This window comes from Brienomyrus brachyistius, chromosome 24 (assembly GCF_023856365.1).
Source record: "Brienomyrus brachyistius isolate T26 chromosome 24, BBRACH_0.4, whole genome shotgun sequence".
Lineage (NCBI taxonomy): Eukaryota > Metazoa > Chordata > Actinopteri > Osteoglossiformes > Mormyridae > Brienomyrus > Brienomyrus brachyistius.
In genome coordinates, this window is record NC_064556.1 from 7,344,057 (window position 1) to 7,366,615 (window position 22,559).

The 22,559-nt window shown below is 42.2% G+C and overlaps 1 protein-coding gene across 50 annotated transcripts in view; it reads right to left on the reverse strand.

The window, feature by feature from the left end:
• The window catches only part of LOC125720048 (NACHT, LRR and PYD domains-containing protein 12-like), a 215,522-nt gene that overhangs the window by 192,011 nt on the left and 952 nt on the right, over positions 1–22,559 (reverse strand). For 22 of the 50 annotated variants that reach the window (XM_048995031.1, XM_048995030.1, XM_048995040.1 and 19 more), the window contains exons 2-10: positions 17,409–17,522; positions 15,761–15,874; positions 14,112–14,225; positions 12,464–12,577; positions 10,816–10,929; positions 9,167–9,280; positions 7,518–7,631; positions 5,880–5,993; positions 4,234–4,347 (exon numbers count right to left, since the gene is read on the reverse strand). In XM_048995031.1, coding sequence (XP_048850988.1) covers positions 4,234–4,347; positions 5,880–5,993; positions 7,518–7,631; positions 9,167–9,280; positions 10,816–10,929; positions 12,464–12,577; positions 14,112–14,225; positions 15,761–15,874; positions 17,409–17,515 — 1,019 coding nt within the window. In that variant the 5' untranslated portion in view covers positions 17,516–17,522. The remainder of the gene's footprint in view (positions 1–4,233; positions 4,348–5,879; positions 5,994–7,517; positions 7,632–9,166; positions 9,281–10,815; positions 10,930–12,463; positions 12,578–14,111; positions 14,226–15,760; positions 15,875–17,408; positions 17,523–22,559) is intronic. The other 28 variants (XM_048995004.1, XM_048995000.1, XM_048995015.1 and 25 more) reach the window with 25 other exon arrangements.

The window sequence follows — 22,559 nt, forward strand, 5'->3', positions numbered from 1 at the left end:
TATGAGATTTCCATATCACTGCATTCTGTTTTTATTTACAATTTGCAGAACGTCCCAACATTTCTGGAATTGGGGATGTAGTTTGGAAAGATGTATCTGCCATGTTAAGCTTTATTCACTGGGGCGGCTTCCTGATTCTCTCATGACAGCAGAAGAGAACCAGTGACATCAGGCTCCAGCACACAGACACACAGCAGGCAGGAAGGACAGTTTTCTATGCAGCCCTTTGTGCCCAGTGACATTTAGAGTCATTCACTTGATTAGCAGAGATAAATACCAGCATTTGATTCACAATCCTCAGTCAAGAAACTGGTTAAATAGCTTGTTGGTTAAATTCAGCACCTACAGGGTTACCACCCCCCCCCCTCCAGAGTGAGCACACAGCTTCCTCTGCCACCAACAAACAGTGAATCCCCACCCCACCCCCTCAATAAAGCTCTGCTTTGCTTATCAATGGAGCCGCCTGCTCTGTGAGTGATTGACCCACGGCTGCGCCAGCCTGGGACTCGCGGGTGAGCAGGGAGTGTCAGACGGGGGGGGCGTCTATCAGCTTTTTGCCCGCATCCCTGCCCCCACTTCTGTACCAGCTGGTCCCCGGGCCCCCACTAGCCGGGGTGATACTGCTGCCTAAATATGACGAAACATTAAACGTGTCATCATCGTGCACCTATTCTCCATACCATTGGACATAATGTGCATGATGTCATCAACGTGCGGCACTCCCTCTAGAATATCCTACTGCAGGGATCCCAACCTTTTTTTAACTCAAGATCTACTTTTCAAGTGGCTGAGATCTACCAGTTTAAATAGGGAACCACAGCTATTACTCTTTTACTCTATTATTACTCTAGTTATTGCCTTTCTGCATAGTTAATATGCACACAGCAAATAAAGAAAAATACTGGTAATTCACCAAATTGAAAAAGTGCAAATAAATGTATTTCTCTGCCTTAGTGAGACCACTGGCACTGGGAAGATGCAGCTGGTAAAAACTGACTGCAGTGCCGCTGACTGACTTTTCGGCTGCATGTGGAACTCGGCCTCGTAGCTTTTGTGCATCGTTTTGAAATGCCGCTTCAAACTGCCCTTCTTCGGTAAAATCACGCTCGCATTAGACATATGGACTTTGAATTTGAGTAAACAAAAAATACCCTCTTCCAATTCTGAATTAAAATGATATGTTATGATCTTTTGGCTTCTGACATGTTTGCGTGCTAAATGTTTACAGTACACGGTCGACTGGTCCTACTGTCTTACAGAATACTAACCGCTTCAGGGATCATCTGTCAGCCAGCAGCAGTGAGGGAAAACATACACACAGCTGTCCATGAATTCAAGTGCTGGTGATGCTGCCTCAAACCTTCAGAACGTTCTTATCCCATTAGGATGTGATGGCGATGTGCTGACCGGGGACAGGGGGAAGCGTGAGAGCGGGTGGGAAGGGGAGCGAGCAGTATGAGCGGAGGCAGGCCTCTCAGCTTACACCACCCAGCTGTCGGGGCCCAGCGCCCCCCGGTGTCCATTACCACAGGCGCAACCCAAGGCAAACACAGTATCTGCCGGTGCTACAGCGCCCCCCGGTGTCCATTACCACAGGCGCAACCCAAGACAAACACAGTATCTGCCGGTGCTATAGAGAGATCAGCACAAGTCATACACACTGTGACGAGCTACAACACAGGCGGTAACTCTGCCAGGGGCTGATCTGGGCAGCTAGAGGCCCATCGAGGAGGAACAAAGGAAGGGGGGGCAGTTTGACTTCCTCCTGACCAGGTGGGGCAGAGTCTGGCAGAGGAACACACCTGACCTCTTATCTGCAGCTGCATAACTGGCCCAGCTGCGCATGCAGGGCAGACAGCCTCAGAGCTGACAGGGCCTGGCGGGGCTGTGCGCTTTAGGAGCTCAATGGCTACCTCCAGGTCAGAGTTCCGACTCATGCGGCCCCCTCCATCCGCTTACTCAGACTGGATGCTAGTGAACGTCAGCACAGCCTCAGTCGGAACACTCTGGGTCGCCCTCCGTGGCCGTAACGCTGCGCGTCGCCCTCCGCGGAGAAGCAGGATTAAGGGAAATTATGACTTATTTCGACAAGTCTGGTTCATTCAAGTGGGAAATTCCTTCCATGGTAACTTAGGTGAGTGAACAAGTTTGGTCTGGACCAGGTTAACTGTCTCGCTTAATTAAGCGTTGTCTCAAAGAACGTCTGACGTGTGGGAACAGACTCCCAATAGATCGTTCCGTCAGACGAAATTCTGCGATCTCATTACTAATGTCGTGTAATAAATATAATAAAACCTATAAAAAAAAAAAAAAAATCACGTCTCAACATTCCAATTAATTCCAAAATAATTCAAGTAAAAGCGTATCCATATTAGAAAAGTCAAACATGAAATGCAATGACTGAAACTGAACAAAAAAAATGTAAAAATAATATGAACAAGAAGATATTTTTACATTTTGTTTAGTCACTGTCTACTTTGAAAGTTTATTAGTAAAATAGCAAAAGATAAGGCTATTTGTGGAGAACATTTCACACGGATGCGACTGAAAGTATTCTATAAAGATCAAAAAACGCAGAATAACATTATACAGTAAGAATGACATGTAAACATAACCCAGAAGGTTCCCCGTTGGCTATGGGGATATAACCAGGAACTTTCGCGGCGTAAGGTGACAGCATAAACCACAGTACCACCATGCACCGTATTGGGCACTTGTAACATCTACGTAACTTACACATTTAGTCTGTCTGCAATTCATTACCAAGCCGACTCTCTGGCTGTATTTATGGCCACAGTATTGCCTTTTTTAGCGATTACATCCTTGTATTTTTCATACAGCTCCATCACCAGCGTTTGTTCTGCAGCGGAATGAAACACCGCTCTCGTTTAACACGCTTTCCGACACATTTGGTAAATCTGTCGTTCATCCATTCATCTAGGCATCTTAAATATCTCGGGTGTGCGCACTAAGTGAGACTATGCAAGTCTGTCTTGTAAGAGCCTTGGATAGGAGGGATGGTCTGTTGCTTGCCTCTAGTATAAAAGAACTGGCTGATTGTGGAAGAAGACGGCGAAGACAGAAGATGGCGAGGTCTTTTTATGAAGCTACACATATTAAAGTGCTGCCCACTGAGCCAGCCCTAGCTAGGAGCCCAGTTTACTTACATGTTCTGGTCTGACTATAGACCCAGACAGACATGCATGCTAGTGGGCTGTAACACTGTTGCCTCTCAGGGCTCTTTCTGTTACACCCCACAGGGGGGCACATTTCATGGCTTGCACTATAAATGTTGCGACTCACAGCTTCTAATGTCCTGAGGCCCCAGGGCACTGGCCCCACTGGCCCGGTCCATAACCCAGCCGAGGCTCCAGGGGGCGCTATCTTGGGGCACCTTCAGCCACCGGCTCATTCCCCCACCGTGAGCTAAGAAGCGCTACTGGGGATCTTTCCTGCCTGCTGCCGTTAGACACCACAATGCCTGCTGTCGATGTGCAGCCCCCACAACCAGCCTTAACGTCCCATTTTTAACTATTTAAATTTTTTTATCTATCTTTATTTATTGAACTATATGTTATTTTCAGGATTTTTTCTTTGTGTACTGTGTACCTTTTAAACTTGTTATCCTACAGAAATTTCATTTACTTCTAAAAATGTTTACTTATTTGCACTGAATCAGCAAAATTTTATTGTCATCTTTGGCAAAGAAGCCAATAGTCTTTCTCTTTTTTGTCTGATGATAGTAGTTTATTGTTTAAGCCACACAGTTCGATTAAACATGTTTAACTGAAGCCTTCGTCTGAGTATGATCTAATGAATTCATGAGAGTGAAATTACTTGTTTTCAAAACAGAAACGTCCATCTCACGAGACAACGGTCTATTGTCGAGTCATTCTTTAATGGACATGCAGGAGGGGACAGGCAAACCAGTTTATTTCCAGCTCTGTCCTGAGGACTGAAATTTAAAATCCACTTTGCATTTAAATAACTTCCAATTCGATCTCGCAGAAAGTCAGGTTTTACAGTAATCCTCATCCAGTTACCTCAGATGTTATTTATATAGAATATAGACAAAACTTTTGTTTAAATTCTCAAGGAGATGGAATCTGTTCAAGGTAAAAGTTGGTGCATTCATTGTAAATATGTTTTTTCCTCATAGCTTGTATGTGTCTCTGTGCCATTTGACTGAGAGTCTGAATGTCATTAACAGTGTTTGTTTAAATGCATATTTACCTTTGATCAGTAGGAAAAGGTCCCTCTCTGAATCTGATTGGTCGATCCATTGACCAGTCACTCTTCAGGGAAACACAGCTGGGTACAGGGGAGTCTGCTCTCTCCATCAGGACACTGTGGGCAGCGAGAGGAAACAAACCCTCATGGTATAAATAAAATTCATACAATGGGGACGGCATCACACTGCTGTTTGGCCTTCTGCTCTGCCTTCATGTACTTTGATATGCTGTGAAGCTCTTGATGTAAACAGACTTATTTACAGTCAGCTTTTAAGGAAATCGTCTCATCTAAAATTTAGATATTATATGAAACTTTTAGAATGACCGTTAAAAACCTCCACAACTAGACTTGACTGATGTTCCTTTTTACCTGTTTATATATGTTTTTGTTTGTTTCTTTAGTTTTGTTATGTGACCATTTTGGATAGGAGGGATGGTCTGTTACTCGCCTCTAGTATAAAAGAACTGGCTGATTGTGGAAGAAGATGGTGAAGACAGAAGATGGCGAGGTCTTTTTATTAAGCTACACATATCAAAGTGCTGCCCACTGACCAGCCCTAGCTAGGAGCACAGTTTACTTACATGTTCTGGCCTGACTAGAGACCCAGACAGACATGCATGCTAGTGGGCTGTAACACTGTTACCTCTCAGGGCTCTTTCTCTTAAACCCCACAGGGGGGGGCATTTCATGGCTTGCACTATAAATGTTCTGACTCTCAGCCACTAATGTCCTGAGGCCCCAGGGCACTGGCCCCACTGGCCTGGTCCATAACCCAGCTGAGGCTCCAGGGGGCGCTATCTTGGGGCACCTAAAATCACCGGCTCATTCCCCCACCATGAGCTAAGAAGCGCTACTGGGGATCTTTCCTGCCTGCTGCCGTTAGACACCACAATGCCTGTTGTCGATGTGCAGCCCCCACAGCCAGCCTTAACGTCCCATTTTTAACTATTTAAATTTTTTTATCTATATTTATTTATTGAACTATATGGTATTTTCAGGATTTTTTCTTTGTGTACTGTGTACCTTTTAAACTTGTTATCCTGCAGAAATTTCATTTACTTCTAGAAATGTTTACTTATTTGCACTGAATCAGCAAAATTTAATTGCCACCTTTGGCAAAGAAGCCAATGGTCTTTCTCTTTTTTGCCTGATGATAGTAGTTCATTGTTCAAGTGACACAGTTCGATTAAACATGTTTAACTGAAGCCGTCGTCTGAGTATGATCTAATGAATTCATGAGAGTGAAATTATTTGTTATCAAAACAGAAACGTCCATCTCACGAGACAACGGTCTATTGTCGAGTCATTCTTCAATGGACATGCAGGAGGGGACAGGCAAACCAGTCTTTTCCAGCTCTGTCCTAAGGACTGAAATTTAAAATCCACTTTGCATTTAAATAACTTCCAATTCGATCTCGCAGAAAGTCAGGTTTTACAGTAATCCTCATCCAGTTACCTCAGATGTTATTTATATAGAATATAGACAAAACTTTTGTTTAAATTCTCAAGGAGATGGAATCTGTTCAAGGTAAAAGTTGGTGCATTCATTGTAAATATGTTTTTTCCTCATAGCTTGTATGTGTCTCTGTGCCATTTGACTGAGAGTCTGAATGTCATTAACAGTGTTTGTTTAAATGCATATTTACCTTTGATCAGTAGGAAAAGGTCCCTCTCTGAATCTGATTGGTCGATCCATTGACCAGTCACTCTTCAGGGAAACACAGCTGGGTACAGGGGAGTCTGCTCTCTCCATCAGGACACTGTGGGCAGCGAGAGGAAACAAACCCTCATGGTATAAATAAAATTCATACAATGGGGACGGCATCACACTGCTGTTTGGCCTTCTGCTCTGCCTTCATGTACTTTGATATGCTGTGAAGCTCTTGACGTAAACAGACTTATTTACAGTCAGCTTTTAAGGAAATCGTCTCGTCTAAAACTTAGATATTATATGAAACTTTTAGAATGATCGTTAAAAACCTCCACAACTAGACTTGACTGATGGTCCTTTTTACCTGTTTATATATGTTTTTGTTTGTTTCTTTAGTTTTGTTATGTGGCCATTTTGGATAGGAGGGATGGTCTGTTACTCGCCTCTAATATAAAAGAACTGGCTGATTGTGGAAGAAGATGGCGAAGACAGAAGATGGCGAGGTCTTTTTATGAAGCTACACATATCAAAGTGCTGCCCACTGAGCCAGCCCTAGCTAGGAGCCCAGTTTACTTACATGTTCTGGTCTGACTAGAGACCCAGACAGACATGCATGCTAGTGGGCTGTAACACTGTTGCCTCTCAGGGCTCTTTCTGTTACACCCCACAGGGGGGCACATTTCATGGCTTGCACTATAAATGTTGCGACTCACAGCTTCTAATGTCCTGAGGCCCCAGGGCACTGGCCCGGTCCATAACCCAGCCAAGGCTCCAGGGGGCGCTATCTTGGGGCACCTTCAGCCACCGGCTCATTCCCCCACCGTGAGCTAAGAAGCGCTACTGGGGATCTTTCCTGCCTGCTGCCGTTAGACACCACAATGCCTGCTGTCGATGTGCAGCCCCCACAGCCAGTCTTAACGTCCCATTTTTAACTATTTAAATTTTTTTATCTATCTTTATTTATTGAACTATATGTTATTTTCAGGATTTTTTCTTTGTGTACTGTGTACCTTTTAAACTTGTTATCCTACAGAAATTTCATTTACTTCTAAAAATGTTTACTTATTTGCACTGAATCAGCAAAATTTAATTGCCACCTTTGGCAAAGAAGCCAATGGTCTTTCTCTTTTTTGCCTGATGATAGTAGTTCATTGTTCAAGTGACACAGTTCGATTAAACATGTTTAACTGAAGCCGTCGTCTGAGTATGATCTAATGAATTCATGAGAGTGAAATTATTTGTTATCAAAACAGAAATGTCCATCTCACGAGACAACGGTCTATTGTCGAGTCATTCTTCAATGGACATGCAGGAGGGGACAGGCAAACCAGTCTTTTCCAGCTCTGTCCTAAGGACTGAAATTTAAAATCCACTTTGCATTTAAATAACTTCCAATTCGATCTCGCAGAAAGTCAGGTTTTACAGTAATCCTCATCCAGTTACCTCAGATGTTATTTATATAGAATATAGACAAAACTTTTGTTTAAATTCTCAAGGAGATGGAATCTGTTCAAGGTAAAAGTTGGTGCATTCATTGTAAATATGTTTTTTCCTCATAGCTTGTATGTGTCTCTGTGCCATTTGACTGAGAGTCTGAATGTCATTAACAGTGTTTGTTTAAATGCATATTTACCTTTGATCAGTAGGAAAAGGTCCCTCTCTGAATCTGATTGGTCGATCCATTGACCAGTCACTCTTCAGGGAAACACAGCTGGGTACAGGGGAGTCTGCTCTCTCCATCAGGACACTGTGGGCAGCGAGAGGAAACAAACCCTCATGGTATAAATAAAATTCATACAATGGGGACGGCATCACACTGCTGTTTGGCCTTCTGCTCTGCCTTCATGTACTTTGATATGCTGTGAAGCTCTTGATGTAAACAGACTTATTTACAGTCAGCTTTTAAGGAAATCGTCTCGTCTAAAACTTAGATATTATATGAAACTTTTAGAATGATCGTTAAAAACCTCCACAACTAGACTTGACTGATGGTCCTTTTTACCTGTTTATATATGTTTTTGTTTGTTTCTTTAGTTTTGTTATGTGGCCATTTTGGATAGGAGGGATGGTCTGTTACTCGCCTCTAGTATAAAAGAACTGGCTGATTGTGGAAGAAGACGGCGAAGACAGAAGATGGCGAGGTCTTTTTATGAAGCTACACATATCAAAGTGCTGCCCACTGAGCCAGCCCTAGCTAGGAGCCCAGTTTACTTACATGTTCTGGCCTGACTAGAGACCCAGACAGACATGCATGCTAGTGGGCTGTAACACTGTTACCTCTCAGGGCTCTTTCTGTTACACCCCACAGGGGGGCGCATTTCATGGCTTGCACTATAAATGTTCCGACTCTCAGCCACTAATGTCCTGAGGCCCCAGGGCACTGGCCCCACTGGCCCGGTCCATAACCCAGCCAAGGCTCCAGGGGGCGCTATCTTGGGACACCTTCAGCCACCGGCTCATTCCCCCACCGTGAGCTAAGAAGCGCTACTGGGGATCTTTCCTGCCTGCTGCCGTTAGACACCACAATGCCTGCTGTCGATGTGCAGCCCCCACAGCCAGCCTTAACGTCCAGTTTTTAACTATTTAAAATTTTTTTAACTATATTTATTTATTGAACTATATGGTATTTTCAGGATTTTTTCTTTGTGTACTGTGTACCTTTTAAACTTGTTATCCTGCAGAAATTTCATTTACTTCAAAAAATGTTTACTTATTTGCACTGAATCAGCAAAATTTAATTGCCACCTTTGGCAAAGAAGCCAATGGTCTTTCTCTTTTTTGCCTGATGATAGTAGTTCATTGTTCAAGTGACACAGTTCGATTAAACATGTTAAACTGAAGCCTTCGTCTGAGTATGATCTAATGAATTCATGAGAGTGAAATTACTTGTTTTCAAAACAGAAACGTCCATCTCACGAGACAACGGTCTATTGTCGAGTCATTCTTTAATGGACATGCAGGAGGGGACAGGCAAACCAGTTTATTTCCAGCTCTGTCCTGAGGACTGAAATTTAAAATCCACTTTGCATTTAAATAACTTCCAATTCCAGCTCGCAGAAAGTCAGGTGTTACAGTAATCCTCATCCAGTTACCTCAGATGTTATTTATATTGAATATAGACAAAACTTTTGTTTAAATTCTCAAGGAGATGGAATCTGTTCAAGGTAAAAATTGGTGCATTCATTGTAAATATGTTTTTTCCTCATAGCTTGTATGTGTCTCTGTGCCATTTGACTGAGAGTCTGAATGTCATTAACAGTGTTTGTTTAAATGCACATTTACCTTTGATCTGTAGGAAAAGGTCCCTCTCTGAATCTGATTGGTCGATCCATTGACCAGTCACTCTTCAGGGAAACACAGCTGGGTACAGGGGAGTCTGCTCTCTCCATCAGGACACTGTGGGCAGCGAGAGGAAACAAACCCTCATGGTATAAATAAAATTCATACAATGGGGACGGCACCACACTGCTGTTTGGCCTTCTGCTCTGCCTTCATGTACTTTGACATGCTGTGAAGCTCTTGATGTAAACAGACTTATTTACAGTCAGCTTTTAAGGAAATCGTCTCGTCTAAAACTTAGATATTATATGAAACTTTTAGAATGATCGTTAAAAACCTCCACAACTAGACTTGACTGATGGTCCTTTTTACCTGTTTATATATGTTTTTGTTTGTTTCTTTAGTTTTGTTATGTGACCATTTTGGATAGGAGGGATGGTCTGTTACTCGCCTCTAGTATAAAAGAACTGGCTGATTGTGGAAGAAGACGGCGAAGACAGAAGATGGCGAGGTCTTTTTATGAAGCTACACATATCAAAGTGCTGCCCACTGAGCCAGCCCTAGCTAGGAGCCCAGTTTACTTACATGTTCTGGCCTGACTAGAGACCCAGACAGACATGCATGCTAGTGGGCTGTAACACTGTTACCTCTCAGGGCTCTTTCTGTTACACCCCACAGGGGGGCGCATTTCATGGCTTGCACTATAAATGTTCCGACTCTCAGCCACTAATGTCCTGAGGCCCCAGGGCACTGGCCCCACTGGCCCGGTCCATAACCCAGCCAAGGCTCCAGGGGGCGCTATCTTGGGACACCTTCAGCCACCGGCTCATTCCCCCACCGTGAGCTAAGAAGCGCTACTGGGGATCTTTCCTGCCTGCTGCCGTTAGACACCACAATGCCTGCTGTCGATGTGCAGCCCCCACAGCCAGCCTTAACGTCCAGTTTTTAACTATTTAAAATTTTTTTATTTATATTTATTTATTGAACTATATGGTATTTTCAGGATTTTTTCTTTGTGTACTGTGTACCTTTTAAACTTGTTATCCTGCAGAAATTTCATTTACTTCAAAAAATGTTTACTTATTTGCACTGAATCAGCAAAATTTAATTGCCACCTTTGGCAAAGAAGCCAATGGTCTTTCTCTTTTTTGCCTGATGATAGTAGTTCATTGTTCAAGTGACACAGTTCGATTAAACATGTTAAACTGAAGCCTTCGTCTGAGTATGATCTAATGAATTCATGAGAGTGAAATTACTTGTTTTCAAAACAGAAACGTCCATCTCACGAGACAACGGTCTATTGTCGAGTCATTCTTTAATGGACATGCAGGAGGGGACAGGCAAACCAGTTTATTTCCAGCTCTGTCCTGAGGACTGAAATTTAAAATCCACTTTGCATTTAAATAACTTCCAATTCCAGCTCGCAGAAAGTCAGGTGTTACAGTAATCCTCATCCAGTTACCTCAGATGTTATTTATATTGAATATAGACAAAACTTTTGTTTAAATTCTCAAGGAGATGGAATCTGTTCAAGGTAAAAATTGGTGCATTCATTGTAAATATGTTTTTTCCTCATAGCTTGTATGTTTCTCTGTGCCATTTGACTGAGAGTCTGAATGTCATTAACAGTGTTTGTTTAAATGCACATTTACCTTTGATCTGTAGGAAAAGGTCCCTCTCTGAATCTGATTGGTCGATCCATTGACCAGTCACTCTTCAGGGAAACACAGCTGGGTACAGGGGAGTCTGCTCTCTCCCTCAGGACACTGTGGGCAGCGAGAGGAAACAAACCCTCATGGTATAAATAAAATTCATACAATGGGGACGGCACCACACTGCTGTTTGGCCTTCTGCTCTGCCTTCATGTACTTTGATATGCTGTGAAGCTCTTGATGTAAACAGACTTATTTACAGTCAGCTTTTAAGGAAATCGTCTCGTCTAAAACTTAGATATTATATGAAACTTTTAGAATGATCGTTAAAAACCTCCACAACTAGACTTGACTGATGGTCCTTTTTACCTGTTTATATATGTTTTTGTTTGTTTCTTTAGTTTTGTTATGTGACCATTTTGGATAGGAGGGATGGTCTGTTACTCGCCTCTAGTATAAAAGAACTGGCTGATTGTGGAAGAAGACGGCGAAGACAGAAGATGGCGAGGTCTTTTTATGAAGCTACACATATCAAAGTGCTGCCCACTGAGCCAGCCCTAGCTAGGAGCCCAGTTTACGTTTATGTTCTGGCCTGACTATAGACCCAGAGAGACATGCATGCTAGTGGGCTGTAACACTGTTACCTCTCAGGGCTCTTTCTGTTACACCCCACAGGGGGGCGCATTTCATGGCTTGCACTATAAATGTTCCGACTCTCAGCCACTAATGTCCTGAGGCCCCAGGGCACTGGCCCCACTGGCCCGGTCCATAACCCAGCCAAGGCTCCAGGGGGCGCTATCTTGGGACACCTTCAGCCACCGGCTCATTCCCCCACCGTGAGCTAAGAAGCGCTACTGGGGATCTTTCCTGCCTGCTGCCGTTAGACACCACAATGCCTGCTGTCGATGTGCAGCCCCCACAGCCAGCCTTAACGTCCAGTTTTTAACTATTTAAAATTTTTTTATCTATATTTATTTATTGAACTATATGGTATTTTCAGGATTTTTTCTTTGTGTACTGTGTACCTTTTAAACTTGTTATCCTGCAGAAATTTCATTTACTTCAAAAAATGTTTACTTATTTGCACTGAATCAGCAAAATTTAATTGCCACCTTTGGCAAAGAAGCCAATGGTCTTTCTCTTTTTTGCCTGATGATAGTAGTTCATTGTTCAAGTGACACAGTTCGATTAAACATGTTTAACTGAAGCCGTCGTCTGAGTATGATCTAATGAATTCATGAGAGTGAAATTACTTGTTTTCAAAACAGAAACGTCCATCTCACGAGACAACGGTCTATTGTCGAGTCATTCTTTAATGGACATGCAGGAGGGGACAGGCAAACCAGTCTTTTCCAGCTCTGTCCTAAGGACTGAAATTTAAAATCCACTTTGCATTTAAATAACTTCCAATTCCAGCTCGCAGAAAGTCAGGTGTTACAGTAATCCTCATCCAGTTACCTCAGATGTTATTTATATTGAATATAGACAAAACTTTTGTTTAAATTCTCAAGGAGATGGAATCTGTTCAAGGTAAAAATTGGTGCATTCATTGTAAATATGTTTTTTCCTCATAGCTTGTATGTGTCTCTGTGCCATTTGACTGAGAGTCTGAATGTCATTAACAGTGTTTGTTTAAATGCACATTTACCTTTGATCTGTAGGAAAAGGTCCCTCTCTGAATCTGATTGGTCGATCCATTGACCAGTCACTCTTCAGGGAAACACAGCTGGGTACAGGGGAGTCTGCTCTCTCCATCAGGACACTGTGGGCAGCGAGAGGAAACAAACCCTCATGGTATAAATAAAATTCATACAATGGGGACGGCACCACACTGCTGTTTGGCCTTCTGCTCTGCCTTCATGTACTTTGATATGCTGTGAAGCTCTTGATGTAAACAGACTTATTTACAGTCAGCTTTTAAGGAAATCGTCTCGTCTAAAACTTAGATATTATATGAAACTTTTAGAATGATCGTTAAAAACCTCCACAACTAGACTTGACTGATGGTCCTTTTTACCTGTTTATATATGTTTTTGTTTGTTTCTTTAGTTTTGTTATGTGACCATTTTGGATAGGAGGGATGGTCTGTTACTCGCCTCTAGTATAAAAGAACTGGCTGATTGTGGAAGAAGACGGCGAAGACAGAAGATGGCGAGGTCTTTTTATGAAGCTACACATATCAAAGTGCTGCCCACTGAGCCAGCCCTAGCTAGGAGCCCAGTTTACGTTTATGTTCTGGCCTGACTATAGACCCAGAGAGACATGCATGCTAGTGGGCTGTAACACTGTTACCTCTCAGGGCTCTTTCTGTTACACCCCACAGGGGGGCGCATTTCATGGCTTGCACTATAAATGTTCCGACTCTCAGCCACTAATGTCCTGAGGCCCCAGGGCACTGGCCCCACTGGCCCGGTCCATAACCCAGCCAAGGCTCCAGGGGGCGCTATCTTGGGACACCTTCAGCCACCGGCTCATTCCCCCACCGTGAGCTAAGAAGCGCTACTGGGGATCTTTCCTGCCTGCTGCCGTTAGACACCACAATGCCTGCTGTCGATGTGCAGCCCCCACAGCCAGCCTTAACGTCCAGTTTTTAACTATTTAAAATTTTTTTATCTATATTTATTTATTGAACTATATGGTATTTTCAGGATTTTTTCTTTGTGTACTGTGTACCTTTTAAACTTGTTATCCTGCAGAAATTTCATTTACTTCAAAAAATGTTTACTTATTTGCACTGAATCAGCAAAATTTAATTGCCACCTTTGGCAAAGAAGCCAATGGTCTTTCTCTTTTTTGCCTGATGATAGTAGTTCATTGTTCAAGTGACACAGTTCGATTAAACATGTTTAACTGAAGCCGTCGTCTGAGTATGATCTAATGAATTCATGAGAGTGAAATTACTTGTTTTCAAAACAGAAACGTCCATCTCACGAGACAACGGTCTATTGTCGAGTCATTCTTTAATGGACATGCAGGAGGGGACAGGCAAACCAGTCTTTTCCAGCTCTGTCCTAAGGACTGAAATTTAAAATCCACTTTGCATTTAAATAACTTCCAATTCCAGCTCGCAGAAAGTCAGGTGTTACAGTAATCCTCATCCAGTTACCTCAGATGTTATTTATATTGAATATAGACAAAACTTTTGTTTAAATTCTCAAGGAGATGGAATCTGTTCAAGGTAAAAATTGGTGCATTCATTGTAAATATGTTTTTTCCTCATAGCTTGTATGTGTCTCTGTGCCATTTGACTGAGAGTCTGAATGTCATTAACAGTGTTTGTTTAAATGCACATTTACCTTTGATCTGTAGGAAAAGGTCCCTCTCTGAATCTGATTGGTCGATCCATTGACCAGTCACTCTTCAGGGAAACACAGCTGGGTACAGGGGAGTCTGCTCTCTCCATCAGGACACTGTGGGCAGCGAGAGGAAACAAACCCTCATGGTATAAATAAAATTCATACAATGGGGACGGCACCACACTGCTGTTTGGCCTTCTGCTCTGCCTTCATGTACTTTGATATGCTGTGAAGCTCTTGATGTAAACAGACTTATTTACAGTCAGCTTTTAAGGAAATCGTCTCGTCTAAAACTTAGATATTATATGAAACTTTTAGAATGATCGTTAAAAACCTCCACAACTAGACTTGACTGATGGTCCTTTTTACCTGTTTATATATGTTTTTGTTTGTTTCTTTAGTTTTGTTATGTGACCATTTTGGATAGGAGGGATGGTCTGTTACTCGCCTCTAGTATAAAAGAACTGGCTGATTGTGGAAGAAGACGGCGAAGACAGAAGATGGCAAGGTCTTTTTATGAAGCTACACATATCAAAGTGCTGCCCACTGAGCCAGCCCTAGCTAGGAGCCCAGTTTACTTACATGTTCTGGCCTGACTAGAGACCCAGACAGACATGCATGCTAGTGGGCTGTAACACTGTTACCTCTCAGGGCTCTTTCTGTTACACCCCACAGGGGGGCGCATTTCATGGCTTGCACTATAAATGTTCCGACTCTCAGCCACTAATGTCCTGAGGCCCCAGGGCACTGGCCCCACTGGCCCGGTCCATAACCCAGCCAAGGCTCCAGGGGGCGCTATCTTGGGACACCTTCAGCCACCGGCTCATTCCCCCACCGTGAGCTAAGAAGCGCTACTGGGGATCTTTCCTGCCTGCTGCCGTTAGACACCACAATGCCTGCTGTCGATGTGCAGCCCCCACAGCCAGCCTTAACGTCCAGTTTTTAACTATTTAAAATTTTTTTATTTATATTTATTTATTGAACTATATGGTATTTTCAGGATTTTTTCTTTGTGTACTGTGTACCTTTTAAACTTGTTATCCTGCAGAAATTTCATTTACTTCAAAAAATGTTTACTTATTTGCACTGAATCAGCAAAATTTAATTGCCACCTTTGGCAAAGAAGCCAATGGTCTTTCTCTTTTTTGCCTGATGATAGTAGTTCATTGTTCAAGTGACACAGTTCGATTAAACATGTTAAACTGAAGCCTTCGTCTGAGTATGATCTAATGAATTCATGAGAGTGAAATTACTTGTTTTCAAAACAGAAACGTCCATCTCACGAGACAACGGTCTATTGTCGAGTCATTCTTTAATGGACATGCAGGAGGGGACAGGCAAACCAGTTTATTTCCAGCTCTGTCCTGAGGACTGAAATTTAAAATCCACTTTGCATTTAAATAACTTCCAATTCCAGCTCTCAGAAAGTCAGGTGTTACAGTAATCCTCATCCAGTTACCTCAGATGTTATTTATATTGAATATAGACAAAACTTTTGTTTAAATTCTCAAGGAGATGGAATCTGTTCAAGGTAAAAATTGGTGCATTCATTGTAAATATGTTTTTTCCTCATAGCTTGTATGTGTCTCTGTGCCATTTGACTGAGAGTCTGAATGTCATTAACAGTGTTTGTTTAAATGCACATTTACCTTTGATCTGTAGGAAAAGGTCCCTCTCTGAATCTGATTGGTCGATCCATTGACCAGTCACTCTTCAGGGAAACACAGCTGGGTACAGGGGAGTCTGCTCTCTCCATCAGGACACTGTGGGCAGCGAGAGGAAACAAACCCTCATGGTATAAATAAAATTCATACAATGGGGACGGCACCACACTGCTGTTTGGCCTTCTGCTCTGCCTTCATGTACTTTGATATGCTGTGAAGCTCTTGATGTAAACAGACTTATTTACAGTCAGCTTTTAAGGAAATCGTCTCGTCTAAAACTTAGATATTATATGAAACTTTTAGAATGATCGTTAAAAACCTCCACAACTAGACTTGACTGATGGTCCTTTTTACCTGTTTATATATGTTTTTGTTTGTTTCTTTAGTTTTGTTATGTGACCATTTTGGATAGGAGGGATGGTCTGTTACTCGCCTCTAGTATAAAAGAACTGGCTGATTGTGGAAGAAGACGGCGAAGACAGAAGATGGCGAGGTCTTTTTATGAAGCTACACATATCAAAGTGCTGCCCACTGAGCCAGCCCTAGCTAGGAGCCCAGTTTACGTTTATGTTCTGGCCTGACTATAGACCCAGAGAGACATGCATGCTAGTGGGCTGTAACACTGTTACCTCTCAGGGCTCTTTCTGTTACACCCCACAGGGGGGCGCATTTCATGGCTTGCACTATAAATGTTCCGACTCTCAGCCACTAATGTCCTGAGGCCCCAGGGCACTGGCCCCACTGGCCCGGTCCATAACCCAGCCAAGGCTCCAGGGGGCGCTATCTTGGGACACCTTCAGCCACCGGCTCATTCCCCCACCGTGAGCTAAGAAGCGCTACTGGGGATCTTTCCTGCCTGCTGCCGTTAGACACCACAATGCCTGCTGTCGATGTGCAGCCCCCACAGCCAGCCTTAACGTCCAGTTTTTAACTATTTAAAATTTTTTTATCTATATTTATTTATTGAACTATATGGTATTTTCAGGATTTTTTCTTTGTGTACTGTGTACCTTTTAAACTTGTTATCCTGCAGAAATTTCATTTACTTCAAAAAATGTTTACTTATTTGCACTGAATCAGCAAAATTTAATTGCCACCTTTGGCAAAGAAGCCAATGGTCTTTCTCTTTTTTGCCTGATGATAGTAGTTCATTGTTCAAGTGACACAGTTCGATTAAACATGTTTAACTGAAGCCGTCGTCTGAGTATGATCTAATGAATTCATGAGAGTGAAATTACTTGTTTTCAAAACAGAAACGTCCATCTCACGAGACAACGGTCTATTGTCGAGTCATTCTTTAATGGACATGCAGGAGGGGACAGGCAAACCAGTCTTTTCCAGCTCTGTCCTAAGGACTGAAATTTAAAATCCACTTTGCATTTAAATAACTTCCAATTCCAGCTCGCAGAAAGTCAGGTGTTACAGTAATCCTCATCCAGTTACCTCAGATGTTATTTATATTGAATATAGACAAAACTTTTGTTTAAATTCTCAAGGAGATGGAATCTGTTCAAGGTAAAAATTGGTGCATTCATTGTAAATATGTTTTTTCCTCATAGCTTGTATGTGTCTCTGTGCCATTTGACTGAGAGTCTGAATGTCATTAACAGTGTTTGTTTAAATGCACATTTACCTTTGATCTGTAGGAAAAGGTCCCTCTCTGAATCTGATTGGTCGATCCATTGACCAGTCACTCTTCAGGGAAACACAGCTGGGTACAGGGGAGTCTGCTCTCTCCATCAGGACACTGTGGGCAGCGAGAGGAAACAAACCCTCATGGTATAAATAAAATTCATACAATGGGGACGGCACCACACTGCTGTTTGGCCTTCTGCTCTGCCTTCATGTACTTTGATATGCTGTGAAGCTCTTGATGTAAACAGACTTATTTACAGTCAGCTTTTAAGGAAATCGTCTCGTCTAAAACTTAGATATTATATGAAACTTTTAGAATGATCGTTAAAAACCTCCACAACTAGACTTGACTGATGGTCCTTTTTACCTGTTTATATATGTTTTTGTTTGTTTCTTTAGTTTTGTTATGTGACCATTTTGGATAGGAGGGATGGTCTGTTACTCGCCTCTAGTATAAAAGAACTGGCTGATTGTGGAAGAAGACGGCGAAGACAGAAGATGGCGAGGTCTTTTTATGAAGCTACACATATCAAAGTGCTGCCCACTGAGCCAGCCCTAGCTAGGAGCCCAGTTTACGTTTATGTTCTGGCCTGACTATAGACCCAGAGAGACATGCATGCTAGTGGGCTGTAACACTGTTACCTCTCAGGGCTCTTTCTGTTACACCCCACAGGGGGGCGCATTTCATGGCTTGCACTATAAATGTTCCGACTCTCAGCCACTAATGTCCTGAGGCCCCAGGGCACTGGCCCCACTGGCCCGGTCCATAACCCAGCCAAGGCTCCAGGGGGCGCTATCTTGGGACACCTTCAGCCACCGGCTCATTCCCCCACCGTGAGCTAAGAAGCGCTACTGGGGATCTTTCCTGCCTGCTGCCGTTAGACACCACAATGCCTGCTGTCGATGTGCAGCCCCCACAGCCAGCCTTAACGTCCAGTTTTTAACTATTTAAAATTTTTTTATCTATATTTATTTATTGAACTATATGGTATTTTCAGGATTTTTTCTTTGTGTACTGTGTACCTTTTAAACTTGTTATCCTGCAGAAATTTCATTTACTTCAAAAAATGTTTACTTATTTGCACTGAATCAGCAAAATTTAATTGCCACCTTTGGCAAAGAAGCCAATGGTCTTTCTCTTTTTTGCCTGATGATAGTAGTTCATTGTTCAAGTGACACAGTTCGATTAAACATGTTAAACTGAAGCCTTCGTCTGAGTATGATCTAATGAATTCATGAGAGTGAAATTACTTGTTTTCAAAACAGAAACGTCCATCTCACGAGACAACGGTCTATTGTCGAGTCATTCTTTAATGGACATGCAGGAGGGGACAGGCAAACCAGTTTATTTCCAGCTCTGTCCTGAGGACTGAAATTTAAAATCCACTTTGCATTTAAATAACTTCCAATTCCAGCTCGCAGAAAGTCAGGTGTTACAGTAATCCTCATCCAGTTACCTCAGATGTTATTTATATTGAATATAGACAAAACTTTTGTTTAAATTCTCAAGGAGATGGAATCTGTTCAAGGTAAAAATTGGTGCATTCATTGTAAATATGTTTTTTCCTCATAGCTTGCATGTGTCTCTGTGCCATTTGACTGAGAGTCTGAATGTCATTAACAGTGTTTGTTTAAATGCACATTTACCTTTGATCTGTGGGAAAAGGTCCCTCTCTGAATCTGATTGGTCGATCCATTGACCAGTCACTCTTCAGGGAAACACAGCTGGGTACAGGGGAGTCTGCTCTCTCCATCAGGACACTGTGGGCAGCGAGAGGAAACAAACCCTCATGGTATAAATAAAATTCATACAATGGGGACGGCACCACACTGCTGTTTGGCCTTCTGCTCTGCCTTCATGTACTTTGATATGCTGTGAAGCTCTTGATGTAAACAGACTTATTTACAGTCAGCTTTTAAGGAAATCGTCTCGTCTAAAACTTAGATATTATATGAAACTTTTAGAATGATCGTTAAAAACCTCCACAACTAGACTTGACTGATGGTCCTTTTTACCTGTTTATATATGTTTTTGTTTGTTTCTTTAGTTTTGTTATGTGGCCATTTTGGATAGGAGGGATGGTCTGTTACTCGCCTCTAGTATAAAAGAACTGGCTGATTGTGGAAGAAGACGGCGAAGACAGAAGATGGCGAGGTCTTTTTATGAAGCTACACATATCAAAGTGCTGCCCACTGAGCCAGCCCTAGCTAGGAGCCCAGTTTACTTACATGTTCTGGCCTGACTAGAGACCCAGACAGACATGCATGCTAGTGGGCTGTAACACTGTTACCTCTCAGGGCTCTTTCTGTTACACCCCACAGGGGGGCGCATTTCATGGCTTGCACTATAAATGTTCCGACTCTCAGCCACTAATGTCCTGAGGCCCCAGGGCACTGGCCCCACTGGCCCGGTCCATAACCCAGCCAAGGCTCCAGGGGGCGCTATCTTGGGGCACCTTCAGCCACCGGCTCATTCCCCCACCGTGAGCCAAGAAGCGCTACTGGGGATCTTTCCTGCCTGCTGCCGTTAGACACCACAATGCCTGCTGTCGATGTGCAGCCCCCACAGCCAGTCTTAACGTCCCATTTTTAACTATTTAAATTTTTTTATCTATCTTTATTTATTGAACTATATGTTATTTTCAGGATTTTTTCTTTGTGTACTGTGTACCTTTTAAACTTGTTATCCTACAGAAATTTCATTTACTTCTAAAAATGTTTACTTATTTGCACTGAATCAGCAAAATTTAATTGCCACCTTTGGCAAAGAAGCCAATGGTCTTTCTCTTTTTTGCCTGATGATAGTAGTTCATTGTTCAAGTGACACAGTTCGATTAAACATGTTTAACTGAAGCCGTCGTCTGAGTATGATCTAATGAATTCATGAGAGTGAAATTATTTGTTATCAAAACAGAAACGTCCATCTCACGAGACAACGGTCTATTGTCGAGTCATTCTTCAATGGACATGCAGGAGGGGACAGGCAAACCAGTCTTTTCCAGCTCTGTCCTAAGGACTGAAATTTAAAATCCACTTTGCATTTAAATAACTTCCAATTCGATCTCGCAGAAAGTCAGGTTTTACAGTAATCCTCATCCAGTTACCTCAGATGTTATTTATATAGAATATAGACAAAACTTTTGTTTAAATTCTCAAGGAGATGGAATCTGTTCAAGGTAAAAGTTGGTGCATTCATTGTAAATATGTTTTTTCCTCATAGCTTGTATGTGTCTCTGTGCCATTTAAAATTTTTACCGGTCTTTGGTCGAACCGCGCAACCGTCAGTGTGCGTTGCGGCACCACGTTTCGACAAGGGAGCAGAACCCGTCATAACATCGGATCCTGCTTCCATTTCCACCTTGTCCGTTCTCCATGTGCGCATCTATGTAATAATTTTCTTGCAGCGATCACGTGTAACTTATTTTGGAATTTACTCCGAAAATACAGATGCTATTTTCTAATTGGCTGGTAGGTGGCTATTAACCGACATCAGTTACTTAATCAAAAACATTCAATTAAGTAAATTCAGATATTTTAAAAAATATATTACAGGCTATACAAAATATATAACACAATATACGGTCACGTGAAAAAATTTGTAAATATTATACATTATAATATTAGTAAATAAATATTAAGTTCTTTATTAAGAAATATCAACATATCAGTATGAAAACTTCTTTCAAGCTATATCTGCACATAAAGGTGATGTAATTACATCATCCATGCAAAAACAAGAAACAAATTCACTTATTTACGAAAAGAAACTGACTAAGATGCTAATTTCCACTGAGGAAAAAGTTAGGACCCCTCACATTCATCACTATTTAAAATGCCTAGAGTTAGATTCAGGTGGCACCATATCAGGTGAAGATGGTTAGAACATCGATACAGAGCTTTTTGGTGGAGCCTGTCTTATTTAAACCACAGACATTTAGTCTGGTTTGCCCTTGATTGTGGAAATGAGTGATATCACCATGTGAGATCCAAAGAGCTCTGTGAGGCCTTCAGGAAGAAGCTTGTAGATGCATATGAGTCTGAGAAGGATATAAAAAGATCTCAAGAGAGTTTGGAATCAGCCATTCCACTGTCCGAAAAATAACTTACACAATAATTCACATTTAAAACAACTGCCAGCATGGCCAGGGCAGGCTGTCCTAGCAAGTTCAGCCAAGAGCAGACGGCAAGATGCTGAGAGACATCTCCAAAAATCCTAAAAGGTCATCACGAGACATACAGGAAGCTCCTGCCACAGCTGATGTCAAGGTACATGCATCTAGCATCAGAAAGAGACGCACAAGTTTGATTTACATGGGAGCTGTGCAAGGAGGAAACCCTGCTGTCAAAAAAAAACATCTGAGCAACACTGAAGTTTGCCAGAGACCATCAAGACACAGACTGGGACTTAATGAACAATGTGCTTTGGACAGATGGATCTGAAATTGAATTAGTTGGGCGCAGTAACAGAAGACATGTTTGGCATAAACCAAAGAGCTTTTGAGCAAAAGAACCTCATAGCAGCTGTGAAACTTGGGGGTGGAAATGTCATGGTTTGGGGCTGCATTGCTGCAGCAGAACCTGGCCAGCTCACCATCATAGAATCCACTATGAAGTCTTCATCATATCAGAGGGTGCATGTGCCAAGGAATGGCTTACAAGAAAGAAATGGAGAGTTCTGGAATGGTCAAGTCAAAGCCTGGATCTGAATCCTATTGAGATGCTGTGAGGTGATTTGAAGCAGAAGTGCATGCAGGACACCCTTCAAACATCACACAGCTTAAGGAATTCTGCATTGGGGGGGGGGGACTTTCTGCTAGTCAAGTCAGAGATTGATAGATGGTTATAGGAAACGTCTCACTGAGGTTATTTCAGCCAAAGGGGGAACTTTTTCTTCGGTAGGAATTAGCATCTTAGTTAATTTCCTTTGTTAAATAAGTGGATTTGTTTCTTGTTTTTGCATAGGAGATGCAATTACATCACCTTTATCTACAGATTTGAAAGAATTAATCTTGATATTTAACATTCCTTAATAAAGAATAAAATATTTCATGGGGTGTCCTAATTTTTTCACACGACTGTACTTATCCACACCTGGAAAGCACCTAAATCAAACTCCATACTTTTCCGTACTGCATATAAACCCTGTAAA